This window comes from Grampus griseus (assembly GCF_964374135.1).
Source record: "Grampus griseus genome assembly, chromosome: 11".
NCBI classification, from domain to species: domain Eukaryota; kingdom Metazoa; phylum Chordata; class Mammalia; order Artiodactyla; family Delphinidae; genus Grampus; species Grampus griseus.
Window position 1 is genome coordinate 40,965,874 of NC_139005.1, and position 19,889 is coordinate 40,985,762.

Genomic DNA, 19,889 nt, shown 5'->3' on the forward strand with positions numbered 1-19,889 from the left:
GACTTTAAATGTAAATGGTAAAAAGAAACAAAAAAAGGTCACCACACAACGGTAAAGGGGTCAATCCATCAAGAAGATATAACAATTGTAAATATTTATGCATCCAACGTTGGAGCACCTAGCTATATAAAGCAAAAACTAACAGAGTTAAAGGGAGAAATAAACAGCAATTTGATAATAGTTGGGGACTTTAATATCCCACTCTCAACAACGGACAGATCATCCAGATAGAGAATCAGTAAGGAAATAGCAGATTTAAATAACACTGTAGACCAAGGTGGACTTAAGAGACATACGCAGAACATTCCAACCAACAGCAGCAGAGTATTTCTCAAGTACACATAGAACATTTTCAAGGACAGACCATATGTTAGGCCACAAAACAAGTCTTAGCAACTTCAAGAAGATTGAAACCATACCAAGGATCTTCTCTGACCACAATGGCATGAAAGTAGAAATCAATAAAAGAGGAAAACTGGAAAATTCATGACTACATGGAAATTAAACAACACTCTCTCCTAAAAAAAAAGAACCAGTGGATCAAAGAAGAAATTAAAAAGTATCTTGAGACAAAAATGGAAACACAACTTATGCAGCAAAAGCAGTTTTAAGAGGGAAGTTCAGAGCAATAAATGCATACATTAAGAAGCAAGACAGGGCTTCCCTGGTGGCGCAGTGGTTGAGAGTCTGCCTGCCGATGCAGGGGACGCGGGTTCGTGCCCCGGTCTGGGAAGATCCCACATGCCACGGAGCGGCTGGGCCCGTGAGCCATGGCCGCTGACCCTGCACATCCGGAGCCTGTGCTCCGCAATGGGAGAGGCCACAACAGCGAGAGGCCCGCGTACCGCAAAAAATAAAGGAAAAAAGAAGCAAGACGATCCCAAATAAACGACCTACCTCTACACCTTAAAGAACTAGAAAAAGATGACCCTAAAATTAGAAGGAAGGAAATAATAAAGATTAGAGCAGTAATAAATTAAATAGATAACAAAAAAACAATATAAAAGATTAACCAGGGACTTCCCTGGTGGCACAGTGGTTGAGAATCCACCTGCGAATGCAGGGGACATGGGCTCGATCCCTGGTCTGGGAAGATTCCACATGCCACAGAGCAACTAAGCCTGTGCGCCACAACTACAGAGCCCACACACCCTAGAGCCTGTGCACTGCAACTACTGAGCCCATACGCCACAACTACTGAAGCCTGCGTGCTCTAGGGCCTGCGTGCCGCAACTACTGAGCCCGCGTGCTGCAACTACTGAAGTCTGTGTGCCTACAACCTGTGCTCCACAAGAGAAGCCACTGCAATGAGAAGCCTGTGCACTGCAACGAAGAGTAGCCCCCGCTCGCCACAACTAGAGAAAGCCCGCACGCAGCAACGAAGACCCAATGCAGCCAAAAATAAATAAAATAATAATAAAAATAAAAGATTAACCGAAATAACAGTTGGTTCTTTGAAAAGATAGACAAAACTGACAAACCCTTAGCTAGCTTTACCAAGGAAAAGAAGAGGGAGGACCCAAATCAACAAACTTATAAATGAAAAAGGAGACATTACAACTTATACCACAGAAATACAAAGGGTCGTAAGAGGCTACTGTAAACAACCAGATGCCAACAAACTGGATAACCTAGAAGTAATGAAAAAAATCTTAGAAACATACAACCTACCAAGACTGAATCAGAAAGAAACAGAAAATCTAAATAGATCAATTACTAGTAAGGAGTTGAGTCAGTAATCAAAAATTTCCCAAAGAAGAAAACCCCAGGACCAGACGGCTCATTGGTGAATTTTATCAAATGTTTAAAGAAGAATTAACACCAGTCCTTCTCAAACTCTTCCAAAAAATTGAAGAGGAAGGAACCTCCCAAAACTCATTTTACAAGGTCCAGCATTACAAATACCAAAGACAGATAAGGACATTACTAGAAAAGAAAACTACAGAACAATATCCTTGATGATATATATGCAGCATTCTCAACAAAACACTAGCAAACCAAATTCAGCAGCACATTAAAAGGATGCATTGTTCACCATGATCAAGTGGGATTTCTCCCTGGGAGGCAAGGATAGTTCAACATGTGCAAATCAATCAATGTGATACATTACATTAATAGAATGAAAGAAAAGAATCATATGATCATCTCAATAGCCACAGAAAAAGCATTTGACAAAATTCAACATCCATTCATGATAAAATACTTAGGAAATTAGGCATAGAAGGAACATATCTCAACATAAGAAAGACCATACATGACAAGCCCACAGCTAACATCATACTCAATGCTGAAAGGTTGCAAGCTTTTCCTCTAAGATCAGGAACAAGACAAGGCTGCCCACTCTCGCACTCCCATTCAACATAGTACTGGAAGTCCTAGCTAGAGCAATAAGGTAAGTAAAAGAGGGACTTCTCTGGTGGTCCAGTGGGTAAGACTCCACACTCCCAATGCAGGGGGCCTGGGTTCGACCCCTGGTCAGGGGACTAGATCCCACAGGCATGCCGCAACTAAGAGCCCACATTTCACAACTAAAGATCCCGCATGCCACAACTAAGACCTGGCACAGCCAAAATAAATAAATAAATAAATATTTTTTTAAAAAATAAGGCAAGTAGGGCTTCCCTGGTGGCGCAGTGGTTGAGAGTCCGCCTGCTGATGCAGGGGACACGGGTTCATGCCCTGGTCCAGGAAGATCCCACACGCCACAGAGCAGCTGGGCCCATGAGCCATGGCCGCTGAGCCTGCGCGTCCGGAGCCTGTGCTCCGCAACAGGAGAGTCCACAACAGTGAGAGGCCCGCGTACCACAAAAAAATAATAATAATAAGGCAAGTAAAAGAAATAAAAGGTATGAGAACTGGAAAAGAAGTAAAATTGTTTCTATTTGCAAGTGACATGATTTTATATATAGAAAATCCCAAGACACAACCAAAAAACCATTAGAACTAATCCAAGAATTCAGTTGCAGGGTACAAAATTAGCACGCAAAAATCAATAGCATTTCTATACACTAACAATGAATTCTCTGAAAAAGAAATAAAAGAATTGATTACATTTACAACAGCATCAGAAACAATAAAATACTTAGGAATAAAGAAGACACTAGCAAATGGAAAGGTATGTTCACGGATTGGAAGAATTAATATTATTCAACTGTCAGTACTACCAAAAGCCATCTATAGGTTCAGTGCAATCCCTATCAAGATTCCAATGGCACTTTTTGCAGAAATAGACAAAACACCCTTAAAAATTATGTGAAATCAAAAAAGACCCTGAATAGCCAAAGAAATCCTGAATCCAAAGAACAAAAAAAACAGAGGCATCGCACTTCCTGATTTCAAGATATACTATAAAGCTATAGTAATTAGAACAGTATGGTGCTGGCATAAAAACAAATAGACCATGGAACAGAATTGATAGCCCAGAAAAAAACCCCAAGCACATACAGTCAACTAATAATTGACAAGAGAGCCAAGCATACTCAGTGGAGAAAAGAATGTCTCTTCAATAAATGGTGCTGGGAAAATTGGATATTCACATGGAAAAGAATGAAACTTGACCCCATTAACAAAAATTAACTCAAAATGGATTAACGACTTAAATGTAGGACCTGAAACCATGAAATTCCTAGAAGAAAACACAGGAAAAAGACCTCCTTGACATAGGTCTTGGTAATGATTTTTTGGAAATCACACCTAAAGCACAAGCAACAAAATAAAAAATAAACAAGTGGGACTACATCAAACTAAAAAAACCACACAGAAAACGAAAATATGAACAAAGTGAAAAGATAACCTATGGGAAAAATATTTGCACATCATCTATTTGATAAGGCGTTAATATCCAAAATATATAAAGAACTCATACAACTCAATAGCAAAAAAATAAATAATCCAATTTTAAAAATGGGTAAAGGATCTGAATCGACATTTTTCCAAAGAAGATATATGAATGGCCAACAGGTAAGTGAAAAGATGCTCAACTCACTAGTCATTAGGGAAATGCAAATTAAAACTGCAATGAAATATCACCTCACAGTGGCCATCATCAAGGGGAGGATGTGGAGGAAAGGGAACACTTGTGCACCACTGATGTGAGTGTGTAAATTGGTATATCCACTATGGAAAACAGTATGGAGGTTCCTCAAAAACTTAAAAATAGTACTATCACAAGATCCAGCAATTCTACTTCTGGGAATATATCCAAAAGAAATGAAAACACTAACTTGAAAAAATATCTGCACCCCATTTCATAGCAGCATTATTTACAACAGCTAAGACACGGAAATAATCTAAGTGTCCACTGATAGATGAATGGATAAAGAAGACGTGGGGTGTGTGTGTGTGTGTGTGTGTGTGTGTGTGTGTGTGTGTGTGTGTAATTCAGCCATAAATAATGAGGAAATCCTACCATCTGCGACATTGAGGATGGACCGTGAAGGCATCATGCTAAGTGAAATAAGTCAGACAAAAAAAGACAAATAAATACTGCAGGATCTCAGTTATAAGTAGAAACAAATAAAAATAAACAAAAATTCCCCACCAAATTTAGAGAAAGAGATGGGATTTGTGGTTGGTTACCAGAGGCAGGATGTGGGGGGAGGGGATATTGGAGGAAGGTGGTCAAATGGTACAAACTTCCCTTATAAGAGAAATAAGGTCTAGGAATGTAATGTACAACATGATGACTATACTTAACACTGCTGTATGATATAGGAAAATTGTTAAGAGAGTAGATCCTAAGAGTTTTCATCACCAGCTTTCCTTTTTATTGTATCTATATGAGATAATGGATGTTAACTAAACCTATTGTGGTAATCGCTTTACAATATATGTAAATCAAACCAACATGCAGTACACGTTAAACTTAGTGATGTATGTCAATTATTTCTCAATAAAACGGGAAAAAATTTTAATTCAAGAAAGATAAATTGTATACATTTGGAAAAGAAACATTTTTTTTTTTTTTTTTTTTTTTTTTGCGGTACGTGGGCCTCTCACTGTTGTGGCCTCTCCCGTTGTGGAGCACAGGCTCCGGACGCACAGGCTCAGCAGCCATGGCTCACGGGCCCAGCCGCTCTGCGGCACGTGGGATCCTCCTGGACCGGGGCACGAACCCGCGTCCCCTGCATCGGCAGATGGACTCCCAACCACTGCGCCACCAGGGAAGCCCAAACATCATTTTTTTAAAGCAGCTTAAAGCATTTAAGCTACAATTTCTTTTTAAACACAATAGAACTAGGACTGTATAAACATTTTTACAAACTTTTTAGAGGTTACCTAGTCCAATTTTAAGATAGCTAATTATCTTCTATTTCCTTGGAATAAATTCTAGGAAGTAGAATTGCAGTGTCAAAATCAATGCAACTTTTATAGGCTATTGGTACATGCTGCCAGAGTGCCTATCTATTTATATATTCCTCAGTGAATAAGAGTAACTTTGTTCCTCTGACTCTTGTCTGCACTGAGCATAATCATTAAATACACACACTCTGCCAATTTGAAGGGTGAAAGGAATTTTGGCATTTGTAAATTTCACATGCAATAAGTATTAACCACTTGGGGTTTTAATTGTTGATTTTTGACCTACAGAAGACTTTTTTGGTTTGGTTTGATTTCTGCTTGCTTTTTGCTTTTAAAGACGTCAAGATCCATTAGTTGCTTCTTTTATATTTAGTGTCATGCTTTATAAAGTCCTTTCTCACTGAGATATAGTCCAGTGGAATGTTCCAACTTGCTCAAATAGAATTACAAAAAGGCAAATTTGGGCTTCCCTGGTGGCATCCTTTCCATAACAATGTTATGTATTCATCTATATTTTCTTTCTGGTTTAATTTTTAAACTTCTCATCCTAATTTAACATCCAAATGTTTCATTCTAAAATTTCAAAAATTTGTAAAAGTAAATAGTTTAATGAATTCCCATATGCATAATATGCAGCTTCAGTTTATCAACTCATGGCTGATCTTGTTTCATCTTTATTCTTGCCAACTCCCCCTCTAATTATTTTGAAAGAAATCTCAGACATACCACTTTACGTATCTCTAAAAGATAGGAAGTCTTTATTTAAAAGATTCGTGCATTTAAATATTTAATCCATTTGGAGTTTATTTTAGTGTTTAATAATTTTTCAGGGATTTAATTTTATTTCACTTTTCAAACTAGTTTGTTAGTTAGCTAGTTGTCCCAATACCATTTATTGAATAATTCATCCATTTGTCCATTGGTAAGAATTGCTACCATATATTAAATTCTCATGTACTTGAATCCGTTTGGGACTTTCTGTCCCATTGATCTTTTTCTCTTTTCCTACATCACAATATTTAGGTTTTTACTTGCTATGACTTTGTCACATGAAAGTAGGATTAATTTTTTTGTTATTAATCTAACATGAGAAAAACAAAAACTAGTGGGAGATTAAGAATATTTACTTAGTTAAATACCTGTTTAAGATAAGAACATTTACTTTCTTTCAGAGATCCTGTAATGTGGAGAGTTGTGATTGGAACTAATAATATAGGTGGGCGTCAGCCACACTCCAAGATGATGAAAGTTAAAGCAATCATTATCCATCCAGACTTCGATGTGGAATCTTATGAAAATGATATTGCGCTTTTTCATTTAAAAAAAGCAGTGAGATATAATGATTATATTCAGCCTATCTGTCTACCTTTTGGTGTTTTCCAAAGACTGAACCGAAACACGAAGTGTTTTATAAGTGGATGGGGAAGAACAACAGAAAAAGGTAATTATGATCTGAATTTTGTTGATACAGATTTTCCTGATGATTGGCAGAGGGTGAATATGTATGTCTTTATCTCTTTATATCATGAGTTTGAACAACAGGTCTTTATAAACCAGTGAAAAGGAAATGTCTTTTTAAATTTTCTGTGTTTTTTTTCTTGCTTGTGGGAGAGAGAAAATTATCTTCCAAAGCAGAAATAGAGACTTCTTTTGTTATACATGCCAAGATACTTAAACCTTTAGACATTCTCAGAGAGAATGATGGTTCCAAGTATTTCTGTAGTTTCTGAGACTCTTAGGTGATGAAGCAAGCCCTGTAGCAGATTTGCTTATCTTAAATAATAAGCTTCTGGCTATAAGGAATCAAATTTAGTATACTTTTTATTTAGTGCACTGTTTAGTATCAAACAGGTTGATTGCCATGTATTTTCTTTAGTGCACAAAGAGGCACAAATCGTTGACTGACTGAACTAATGGGAGGAATGAAAAATGTAGAAAACAGTCTCTGCCTTTGGTAATAACAGCAGCTACCATTTGGGAGCATTTACCATGTTTTAGGCCCTGTTCTAAATATATTACTTTATTTTATCTTATCCTCCCAATATTCCTATTAGGGAGTTAATGTTGTTATTCCCATTTAACAGACCAGGAATTGTGAATCTTAGAGGTTGAGAAGCTGGGACTCAAGTTTAAGTTTTTTCTTTATTCTAAAGCCTGAATATTTAAGTAGTACATTAAATACAATCTGCTCCTGAGGGAATTGAAGTCTGTTTAGCAATATATGAGATCAAGTGCTGAGACTCTTTTTTTTCTATTCTCTACCAAACCTAGCCATTTAAATATTTGTGGATTATTTAGATAGGATAGAAATAAATGTATGAAAAGTCTGTGAATTATTATTTTTCTTTTTTTCTCTGTGAATATTTTCTAAGGAAGATAAGGAAAGTGACATGGTGCAGGAAAAAGAGCATGGGCTTTAGAATCACAGACCTAAGTCTGAATCTCAGCCTGGCCATGTACTAGCTGAATTACCACGGGCAGGTTATTGAATCTTTTACAACAGTTAGAACAATGATGATAGGAGCAACTACTATTTATTCAGGGCTAGGTACTAAATAAAATACTAAGCATTTTAATGTATTTCTCATTTAATGCCCCAACAACACTATAAGAAATATTATAATATGGGTGAATAAACTGAGTTTTAAAGAGATTAAATAAATTGCCCAAAGTTACACAGCTAACTGAGGAGTCAAAAATTCAAGCCTAGGTCGGCCTGCCTCAAAACTCATGTGTTTCCATTATATTATATCATGTCTCACAATGTCATACATTTTCATGATCTGTAAGATGAGAGCAATAATACCTTATCAGAGAGTTGTTTTGAGGATTATATTGGCTCTCCAGCAACATGGCAGATTACATGCACACACCAACCTTCCCACTGAAAATTATTAAAGAGAGAAAATGCATAGGTCAAGGACTGAGTGTGAAGACAGGAACTTAGATAACTGGAGCACAAAAGCTGCCTTTCATCTTAAGGGTATTTGTCAAATTGGTAACATTCAATATTGATTTCTGTGGTTTCATAGGCCTTCAGAGGCTTGAAGAACAAAGCCTGCTTGAGTGTGTGTGGGGAGACACTCATAAAGCTGGAGCTTCAGGGCTGTACTCTAAAATTGAGTCAGACTCAAGACCTAGCTGCATAGTTCATATATACATAGTTCATTTCAAATATGATATAGGTAGATTGAAAGTAAAAGGATGGGGACTTCCCTGGTGGCACAGTGGTTAAGACTCTGTGCTACCAGTGCAGGGGGCCTGGGTTCAATCCCTGGTCAGGGAACTGACCCCACATGCATGCCACAACTAAGAGTTCGCATGCCAGAACTAAGGAGCTGGCGAGCCGCAACTAAGGAGCACACCTGCTGCAACTAAGACCTGGCACAACCAAATAAATAAATAAATATTAAAAAAAAAAAGTAAGTAAAAGGATGGCAAAAGACATACCATGGTAACATTAATCAAAAGAAAAGCTGGAATGGGGGGGGAAAAAGGAAAAGAAAGCAGAACTGGCTACATTAATATCAGATAAAGTAGACTTAAGAGCAAAGAAAATTACCAGGGACAGTGAAGAACATAACATAATTATAAGGGTAAATCCACCAAGGAGACACAGCAATTCTAAGTGTGTAACCATGGAACAGCAGAGATACAGTTTCTTAAAAACATATGTGAACATACATACACTTACGATATAACCCAGCAATCACACTCCTAGGCATTTATCCCAGAGAAATGAAAACATAAGTCCACACAAAAACCTGTTCATAGATGTTCATAAAAGCTTTACTTGTAATATCCCCAAACTAGAAAAACCTAAACGTCCTTCAATAAGTGAATGATTAAATACACTGCAGTATATCCTTAATATGAAACATTACTAAGCAGTTAATAGGAATTTACTATTGATATACACAACAACTTAGATGGGTCACAAGTGCATTATGCTTAGTGAAAAGAAGCAATTTTCAAAAGGTCACATACTGTGTGATTCCATTTATACAACATTCACAAAAGGACAAAATTATAAAGATGGAGAAGAGATTACTGATCGCTGTGGGGTAAGAAGGTTAGATAGCATGGAGATCTTTGTGACGATGGAATAGTTCTGTATCTTGATTGTGGTGGTGATTACATGAATCTACATATGCCATAAAATGGTGTAGAACGACACACACACACACACACACACACACACACACACACACACACACACACACACATTGTTCCAGTGTCAATTTCTTGGTTTTGATATTGTACTTCAATAATACAGATAGAACCATTATAGGAAACTGGGTAAAGATTACACTGACCCTCACTGTACTTGCTTTGCAACTTCCTGTTAACTATAATTATTAGTAAATAAAGTTTTTTTAAAATATGAATCATATATAACAAAAGCATCCTCAACCCCCACCCCACCCCCAGGATTGCTAGGAAAACTGCTTAATGGAAGGCAAAAAATGAAGAAATTTTCCCAGAAAATATGTAACTACAAATACCACTCATATGCCCCAAATCACTCTGAGTAGACTAGAAAGCCTCAAGGTTAGAATTTAGTTTAAGTAGTTCCTAGACTGTTAATGTTCTCTAGGTGCCTGAGAGAATCAAATGCCAATAATTTGTGTAGAAACCCAATGTCACCTGAAACCTCAAAGAACTTCACCAAAGTTTCAAAGAAAATGGATTATAATTTTTTAAATTGCTAAACATCAAAGGAAACAAGGCACAACAGACATCAGAATAAGACCTACAAAGATTTCAGATACCAGAATCATCAGATAATATATTTTAATGTTTAATGGGACTTCCCTCGTGGTCCAGTGGCTAAGGCTCTGTGCTCCCAATACAGGGGGCCAAGGTTTGACCCCTGGCCAGGGAACTAGATCCCACATGCCGCAACTAAGAGTTCTCATGCTGCAACTAAAGTTCCAGAATGCCACAACTAAAGATCCTGCATGCAGCAGCAAAGATCCCACATGCTGCAACTAAGACCTGGTGTAGCCAAATAAATACATAAATATTTTTTTAAATGTTTAATATATTGATATTACAAGAATAAAAGATGTGCTTAAAAAATGAAAAGAGATGTGAAAAAGAACCACGTAACTGTGACAATTAAAAAATACAATAATTGAAATAAATTCAATGGCTAAAGTAGTACCAAGTCAGAAGGAACTTAGGATTCCCAGATTAAAATCAGCTAAATATCAGTTCACAGTCAAAGATCACTAAACACATAAGGAAACAAATCATAATTATGAAAGTCAACAGAAATTAAATAACTGATAAAGCCCCCCCGAAGATCTCAGATATTAATATTTTAGGTATAGAATATAAAATTAGTATATGTGAATTGTTTAAAGAAATAAAAGAGTAGAATTAAAAATGAGCGATAGATGATCTAGAGTGATCAGGCAGATTTAAAAGAGAACCAAATAGAATCTTTATAAATGAAAAACGTAATTGCCTAAGTTTAAAACTCACTGGATGAAATAAACATCCTATTAGACTCATCTGAAGAGAGAATCTGTGAATCAGAGATGTATCTGAAGAAGTGCCTAGACTGTGGCACAGAGAAAATAAAGAGAAAGAGCTTTTGGCTCTTGGCTTGGAGGAGGCCAAGGTGCAACTTTCTTCAGTCATCCTGAATCTGGTTTCATCCAACACCAGAGGCCTCCACCATGCCGCCTAAGTTCGACCCCAGCGAGATCAAAGCCGTATACCTGAGGTGCACCAGTGGGGAGATTGGTGCCACATCTGCCCTGGCCCCCAAGATCGGCCCCCTGGGTCTCTCTCCAAAAAAGGTTGGTGATGACATCCAAGGCATCCAAGTTGCTCCACGGCAACTGGTGATTGGAAGGGTCTGAGGATTACAATGAAACTGACCATTCAAAATAGACAGGCCCAGATTGAGGTGATACCTTCTGCCTCTTCCCTGATCATCAAAGCCCTTGAGGAACCGCCAAGAGACAGAAAGAAGCAGAAAAACATTAAGCATAGTGGAAACATCACTTTTGATTAGATTGTCAACAATGCCTGACAGATGAGGCATTGATCTTTAGCTAGAGAACTCTCTGGAACCATTCAAGAGATCCTGGGAACTGCCCAGTCTGTGGGCTGCAATGTTGATGGCCACCACCCTTACGACATCACAGATGACATCAACAGTGGTGTGATGGAATGTCCAGCTAGTTAAGAACTGCAAAGAAAAATAATTTAATAAAGGGTTATTTGACAACCAAAAATAAAAAGAGAGAGAGAGAGAAAGTCAAGTAAAAGAAAGTCAAATATACACCTAATGAGAGCACTAGAGAGAACAAATGAAGAGAATAGAGGAGAGGCAATATTCAATGGATTTGGGTTGAAATTTTTCTATCACTGATGAAAGACAACATGAATCTAGATACTACAGTAAGCACAACATGAGCCAAAACAAAATGTAATCCCTTTTCATACAGTGTAATGAAACTGTAGAAGGGAAAAAACAAAGAGAAGAGCTGAATACAGCCAGAGATAAAAGAGAAATCCTTATACAATAACTAGAGATTGGCTTTCAGAAAACTTCTCAATAGCAATAATGACAGTCAAACTACAATAAGATATCATGATCAAATTACTGAGAGGACAGAACTATGAACCTACAATTGTGTATCTAATAAAATTATCATTCAAAAATAAGAGTGAACAAAACTATTTACTACCAATAATTTTTCACAGAGGAAATAAGAAATATATCAGAGAGAAAGAAAACGATGCCAATGCTGCCAAAAGGGAGGTATGAAATGAAAGAAGCGAGCAAAATGATTCCGGGCTTTCACTGCCGTGGCCTGGGTTCAATTCCTGGTCAGGGAACTGAGATCCCACAAGCCGCATGGTGCAGCCAAATTAATTAATTAATTAATTAAAATAAAAATTAAAAAAGAGAAGTGAGCAAAGAAATAGCTAAAATCATAGGTAATTGTAAGTAAACATTGTCTGTATACAACATTGGTTCTCAACTGAGGGCACTTTTGCCCCCAGGGAACATTTGGTAATGTCTGTAGAAAATTCTGGTTTTACCGTTGGGCAGGGGATAAGCATGCTACTGGTTCTTAGTGGGTAGAAGCCAGAGATGCTGCTCATCATCCTTCAATACCCAGGAGAGTACTCGTACCTTCCAGAACAAAGCGTTATCTGGCCTAAACTGTCAATAGTGCCAAAACGGAGAAACCTTGGAATAAAATAAAAACAATGCATATTCTGTGGAATTTTAAAAAAGATATTTAAATAATTGGAAAAAAGCATGTACTTCAGAATGGGTAACCAGAGTTAAAGTGGTCTCAGGTCCTTGTATTATTCAGGAAAAGTGTTAAAATACTGATTAACATTAGATTTTAAGCATGAATGGTCAAATTTCAATAACAGAAATAGAGGATACAGCTTGTAAACCAGTAGAAAGAAACAAAAGGAATAAGAACATAAAGGCAAATAAAATCTCAATAAAAAACTCAAGAAAGGAGAAATAAGAAGCATAAGAAAAATAAAACTATATAAGGCATTAGAAACAAGCCCAAATACATCCATAATCACAATAAATGTTAATGGACCACATCACTAGTTAAAATAAAGATAATCAGATTAGGAAGCAGGAAGTTCAGCTTACTTTAGCAAGCCATACTTAAAATGTAACAATATGGAAGGATTGAAGTAAAACAATAGGGAAGAAATATACCAAGCAAATTCTAATTAAAAGAAAGCTGGTATTGCTATACAAACAGCAGACAAAATAGACTTTAAGATAAAAGAATTATTAGGGGTGAAGAAGGTCATTATATGTTTAGAAATGATTCAACTCACCAGGAAGATAGCACAGTTCTAGACTTGTGAGGCTAATAACTAGGACCCAGATAACAGTAAAGAGAAATAGATAGAACTGTATGGCAAACATTATAACTTCCCTATGATAGGAGGGAATTTTAACACAACTCTCTTTTTTATTATTGGCATATTAAGCAGATGAAAAATTAGTAAAGATTTATAATGCTTGAAGTAGGAGGCTTGATTTAATAGCCAAATCAGAAAATTCTGCATCCCAAAATCAGAGAATTTCATCCTCTCAAGTACAGGTGGAAACTTTATAAAAATTGACCACTTACTAGGCCATATAGCAAATCTCAAAATTCAAAGAATAGGTAATGTACAGACTATATACTCTGATTACAATTATTTTAGCAATAAGAGAGATGGGAATTTTGGCTATGATGGAATAAGGAGTTGGAAAATCCTCTTCCCCCAATGTAAGTATAAAATGGACAAAAATTGTCAAAAGCAACCATTTCAGAGCCCTGGAAATCAACCAAAATGCACAATAAATTGAAGAGTATTTGTTTATTATAAGCAGCTAGAAATTTGGGTAAAAAGAGGAATTTGTAGTTTTCTTGCTTGTGGCTGCTCCTAACTCCCCTCTCAGATCAATCAGTGCAACAGTTTTACCAGGATCATGAGGAAAAAGGATCTTGGTACCAGAGGAGATGGACTTGATTTAGAGCAGTAGTTGATAATCCAGTCTAGCAGCACTGTCAATAAAAGTAGTAGACTCAAAAAACTAAATAAAATTTTTAAAAATAAATTTAGGGCTTCCCTGGTGGCGCAGTGGTTGAGAATCCACCTGCCGATGCAGGGGACATGGGTTCGTGCCCCAGTCCGGGAAGATCCCACATGCTGCGGAGTGGCTGGGCCCGTGAGCCATGGCCGCTGAGCCTACGCGTCCGGAGCCTGTGCTCCGCAACGGGAGAAGCCACAGCAGTAAGAGGCCCAGGTATCGAAAAAATAAATAAATAAATTTTTAAAAAAGTATTAGACTCAGCAAGAGATGAATGGGGGAAACCCACAGCTCTGCTGTTCTGGGATTGAGGTCCTAGATGCAGCCAGGAGTGGAACAGTCAGAAATCTGACAGGAAGAACCTGAAAATGAGACAGCTATAGAATGGCTAGATAAGCTCTCCAAACATCCTTGGCTTACTGGGAAACATACATGTATACATGTGTGGGAAAAAATCTGAGACAGCTTACCATAAAGTGAAAACCAAGATAGATTTGAAATCTGACTGAACTTTGAATGCACTCCCCAACCCACACACAGATCCATCAGCAGAGGATGAAAGTTTAAATCATTAACTGACCAGTAAACTATGCAGACACATGGGAAAGCTCTATGAAGCCAGGTTAAAAGGTAAAAATCAGAATTAAAAGGGACTTCCCTGGCAGTCCAGTGGTTAAGACTCTGCGCTTCCAATGCAGGGGACATGGGTTTGATCCCTGGTCGGGGAACTAAGATCCCACATGCTGCAAGCCATGGCCAAAAGAAGTTAAAAAAAAAAAAAATCAGAATTAAAAAACTGAGCAGAGACATCAACAATCACGCAATGTGGGGGAGACAGATTACACAATTTAGGTCCAGGCAAGTTATTTTAAAAATTACAACAATATTGTTGAAAAGGGAATCAAAACCCAGAGTTGTTGTAATACATTAATCTAAAATGTCCAGTTTAACAAAAATATTGTAAGACATCATAAAAAACAAACAAACAAAAAAAACCCCACTGACATATACTCAGGGGAAAATAGTAGTCAATAGAAACTGACTCTGAATAGGTTTAGATGTTGCATACAGCAGACGAAGATTTCAAAGAAGCTCTTTAAATATGTTCAACAAGTTAAAAGAAATTATTGTTCAAGGAATTAAAGAAAAATGTGATGACAATGACTTACCAAATGGGGAATGTCTGTGGAGAAATAGACAATTTTAAAAAGAACCAAATGGAAATTCTAGAGATTTGAGATGGCACAAGAAAGAATCTGTGAACTTAAACTACAGCAATAGAAATAATCTCATCTGGAGAAAACAGAGAAAATATTTTTGAAAAAAAAACAGACACTCAGAGACCTGTGGCACAACACCAAATGTACCAACATACATATAATGAGATTTCTGGAAAGGGAGGAAAGGAAAAATGGGGAAGAAAAAATATTTGAAGAAAATATGGCCCCAAACTGCCTAAATTTCATGAAAAAAACCCTTAATTTATAAAAGAAGCTCAATAAACCCCAATTAAGATTAAAAAAAGAGATCCACACCTAGACTCATTGTAGTCAATAAAAGATGTGCAAGACCTGTATACTGAAAGCTACAAAACATTACATACAGAAATCAAAGAAGACCTAATAAATGGAAAGACATACCACATCCATGGATTCGAAGACTCAATATTGTTAATATGGCAATTATCCCCAGATTGACCTACATATTCAATGCACTCTCTATCAAAATCCCAGCAAGGTTTTTCATACAATTTGACAAGCTGATCCTAAAATGTATATGGAAAGGCAAAGAACCTAGAATAGCCAAAAATTTTTGAAGAACAACAAAGCTGAAAGAGTTACTCTACCTAATTTCAAAATATACTAAAAACTATAGCCATCAAGACTGTATGGTATTGGTTTGTTTTCTGGTAGCATCTTTAGAATGTTCTATATATAGTATCATGCCACCTACAGACAATGACAGTTTTACTTCTTCCTTTCCAATTTGGATTCCTTTTATTTTTTCTTTAATTGCTGTGGCTAGGATTTCCAAAACTATGGTGAATAAAAGTGGCAAGAGTGGGCATCCTTGTCTTGTTCTTGATCTTAGAGGGAATGCTTTTAGCATTTCACCATTGAGTATGATGTTAGTTGTGGGTTTGTCATATATGGTCTTTATTATATTGAGGTATGTTCCCTCTATGACCACTTTCTGGAGAGTCCTTATTGTAAATTGATGTTGAATTTTATCAAAAGCTTTTTCTGCATCTATTGAGATGATCATATTGTTTTTATTCTTCAGTTTGTTACTGTGGTGTATCACATTGATTTGTGGATACTGAAAAATCCTTGCATTCCTGGGATAAATCCCACTTGGTCATGGTGTATAACCCTCTTAATGTATTGTTGGATTCTGTTTGCTAGTATTTTGTTGAGGATTTTTGTATCTATGTTCATCAGTGATACTGGCCTGTAATTTTCTTTTTTTGTGATATCTTCATCTGGTTTTGGTATTAGGGTGATGGAGCCTCACAGAGTGAGTTTGGAAGTGTTCCTTCCTCTGCAAGTTCCTGGAATAGTTTCAGAAGGACAGATGTTAACTCTTCTTTAAATGTTTGGTAGCATTCACCTGTGAAGCCATCTGGTCCTGTACTTTGGTTTGTTGGGAGTTTTAAAATTACTGATTCAATTTCAGTACGGTAATTCAGATTTTCTATTTCTTTTTGGTTCAGTCTTGGGAGATTGTACCTTTCTAAGAATTTGTCCATTTCTTCTACGTTGTCCATTTTATTGGTGTATAGTTGCCTGTAGTAGTCTCTTATGATCCTTTGTATTTCTGCTGTGCTGGTTGTTTAAAAATAGCACAGAGATCAATGGAACACAATACAGAGTCCAAAACAAAACCCAACTTATATTTATGACCAACTGATTTATTTACACAAAATTTCTAGAAAAGGCAAACCTACACAGACAGAAATCATAACCATCATTTCCTGAGTGTGGGGCTGGAGGTGAGAACTGACTGCAAATGGGCACGGGAGGAGGACTCTTTGGAGTGAAGGAAGTATCCTAAAATTAGATGTGGGGCTTGTATAAATTTACAAAAATCTTTGAACTGCGTGCTTACACTGTGAGAATTTTATGCTATGTAAATTAAACATCAATAAAGCTTTTTAAAAAATGAGAAAAAAACTTTTTCAAACCACACATTTGGAAAATTCAACATATACTGCTAAATAACTCCTATATCAAAGAAGAACTCATAATCATCTAAAATCCTTATAACTGAATAGTAATGTATATACCACATAGCAAAACTTCAGTGCTGCAAGTAAGGTACTACATAAAGGGACACTTAAAGCTTTAGGGACTTCCCTCGTGGTCCAGTGGTAAAGAATCCGCCTTCCAATGCAGGGGACACGGGTTCGATACCTGGTTGGGGAACTAAGCCCACGCGCCACAACTACCGAGCCAGTACACCTCAACTAGAGAGCCCACGTGCTGCAAATACAGAGCCCACGTGCTCTGGAGCCCACCTGCCACAGCTAGAGAGAGAAAACACGCACACCACAACTAGAGAGAAGCCTGTGCGCCACAACAGAAAATCCCACATGCCTCAACAAAGATCCCGCATGCCACAACTAAGACCTGATGCAGCCAAAAATAATAAATAAATAAAATAAAAATAATAAAGCTTTAAAACTTTTAGGTTCAGCCATACGGAAGAGCAAATATTTGACCTAGAATATTCAGCCTAATAAAGAAGAAAGGCTGAATGTTATACATTAAATGTCCACCTTTATAAAGGTTAAAAGAATATTACATGACCCATAGAAAGCAGAAGAAAAGAAATAAAGATAAGCACAACAATTAATGAAAATAAAATAAAATCAGAAAAAAAGAGGACCAACAAGGCCAAAATCTAGATCTTTGAAAAAACCACAAACCCCTGGTAAGATTGATGAGAAAAGGAGAGAAGGCACAAATATAAATAATATTATGAATTAAAAAATAACACTTTAGGGACTTCCCTGGTGGTCCAGTGGGTAAGAATCCACACTCCCAATGCAGGGGGCCTGGGTTTGATCCCTGGTCAGACAACTAGATCCCGCATGCCACAACTAAGAGTCCACATGCCACAACTAATAAGTCCACATGCTGCAACTAAAAGATTCCACATGCCGCAAGGAAGATCCCACACGCCACAACTAAGACCTGGCACAGCCTAAATAAATAAATAAATAATTTTTTAAAATAATACTTTAAACAATGTTATGCTCTCAATTTGAATACTTAAACAAAATGGATAAATTCCTAGAAAATTCTAACTAACCCAAACTGACTAACTAAATAAGAATAGTCCTTTAAACAGTAAAAGAACTTAATCCGTAATTAAATTTTTTTCAAAAATAAAACACCAGAACTCAGAACAAGTGAGTCAACCATAATTACCAGCAATTATTTAAGTATTATATAAATATCTTCATAAAGAATCCAAAAAAAGAGAACATACCCCGACTCAGTGTATGAGGATAATAATCATCTTGATGCCCAAATTAAGTAAGTATAGTACAAGAAATGCCAGTATCATAAATGTGGACATTCCAAATTATTAGCACACCAAATCTATCAAGAATAGTATAAACAAAAAATTTAATTAATTAATTAATTTTAAAAAAGAATAGTATAAACAGAATTCCACATAACCAAGGTGAGTTTAACTAAGGCAGGGGTCCCCTACCCCGGGCCACAGGCTGGTGCCGGTCCGTGGCCTGTTAGGAACCGGGCTGCACAGCAGGAGGTGAGCGGCGGGTAAGCGAGCCAAGCTTCATCTGTATTTACAGCTGCTCCGCATCACTCACATTACTACCTGAGCTCCGCCTCCTGTCAGATCAGCGGTGGCATTAGATTCTCATAGGAGTGCAAACCCTACCGTGAACTGCGCATGCTGAGGGATCTAGGCTGCGTGCTCCTTATGAGAATCTAACGTTTGATGATCTGAGGTGGAGCTGAGGCGGTGATGCTAGCGCTGGGGAGCGGCTGCAAATACAGATTAGCAGAGAGGTTTTAACTGCACAGAGACCATAATAAATCAATTGCTTGCAGACTCATATCAAAACCCTATCATGAATGGCAAGTGAAAACAAGCGTAGGGCTCCCACTGATTCTGCATTATTGTCAGTTGTATAATTATTTCATTATATATTACAATGTGATAATAATAGAAATAAAGTGCACAATAAATGTAATGCACTTGAATCATCCCGAAACCATTCCCCCCACTGCTTCCGGTCCATGGAAAAACTGTCTTCCACAAAACCGGTGGTCCCTGGTGCCAAAAAGTTTGGGGACCACTGATCTAAGGAATTCAGGGTGGTTTAATATTAGAAGTTTCTTAATGTAATTCACCATATTAACTGATTAAAGGATTAAAAAATACCCCATGATTATCTCAATAGTGCTGAAGAAACACTGTTAAAAACTCTTAAGTCTGGACATGGAAACTTTCTTAACCTGATAAAGGTTATCTACCTCTACAGCAAACATCATTACTACAGAAAAACATTTCCTTTAAAATCAGCAGTGATTTCCCCCACTATCACCACTTTTATTCCATATTTAGTAGAGCTTCTACCAGGTACAGAAACACGAGAAAAAGATGCAGAAGACATATGACTTAGAAAGGTAATAACAAAACATTCATTATTCGCAGATGATGTCATTATATTAAAAAAGAATTTATAATCCACTGGAATTAAGAGAGTCTAGTAAAGTGGCCAGATATAAAAGCAATATACCAAAATCTATTTCATTTCTATACACTATCAGTAGTTAGAAAATGTAATTTTAAAAGTAACAGATGTCACACCCACAAGGATGACTTATCAAAAAGTTAGACAAAAAAAAAAAAAAAGTTAGACAAGTGTTGATGAGGTTGTGAAGAAATTAGAACTCTCATACATTGCTAGTAAGAATATAAAATGGTGCAGCTGCCTTGGAATACATTTTGGCAGTTTTTC

At 37.0% G+C, this 19,889-nt stretch overlaps 1 protein-coding gene and 1 pseudogene across 2 annotated transcripts in view; both read left to right on the forward strand.

Moving 5' to 3' along the window:
• Positions 1 to 19,889, forward strand: part of TMPRSS12 (transmembrane serine protease 12) — a gene marked incomplete at both ends in the record, with an annotated part of 36,117 nt that overhangs the window by 7,247 nt on the left and 8,981 nt on the right. Inside the window, one exon of the mRNA XM_082665866.1 lies at positions 6,474 to 6,742. Coding sequence (XP_082521992.1) covers positions 6,474 to 6,742 — 269 coding nt within the window. The remainder of the gene's footprint in view (positions 1 to 6,473; positions 6,743 to 19,889) is intronic.
• On the forward strand, positions 10,930 to 11,517 carry LOC309829734 (large ribosomal subunit protein uL11-like; annotated as a pseudogene). The gene has a single exon. The product of its transcript is annotated as a large ribosomal subunit protein uL11-like (transcript).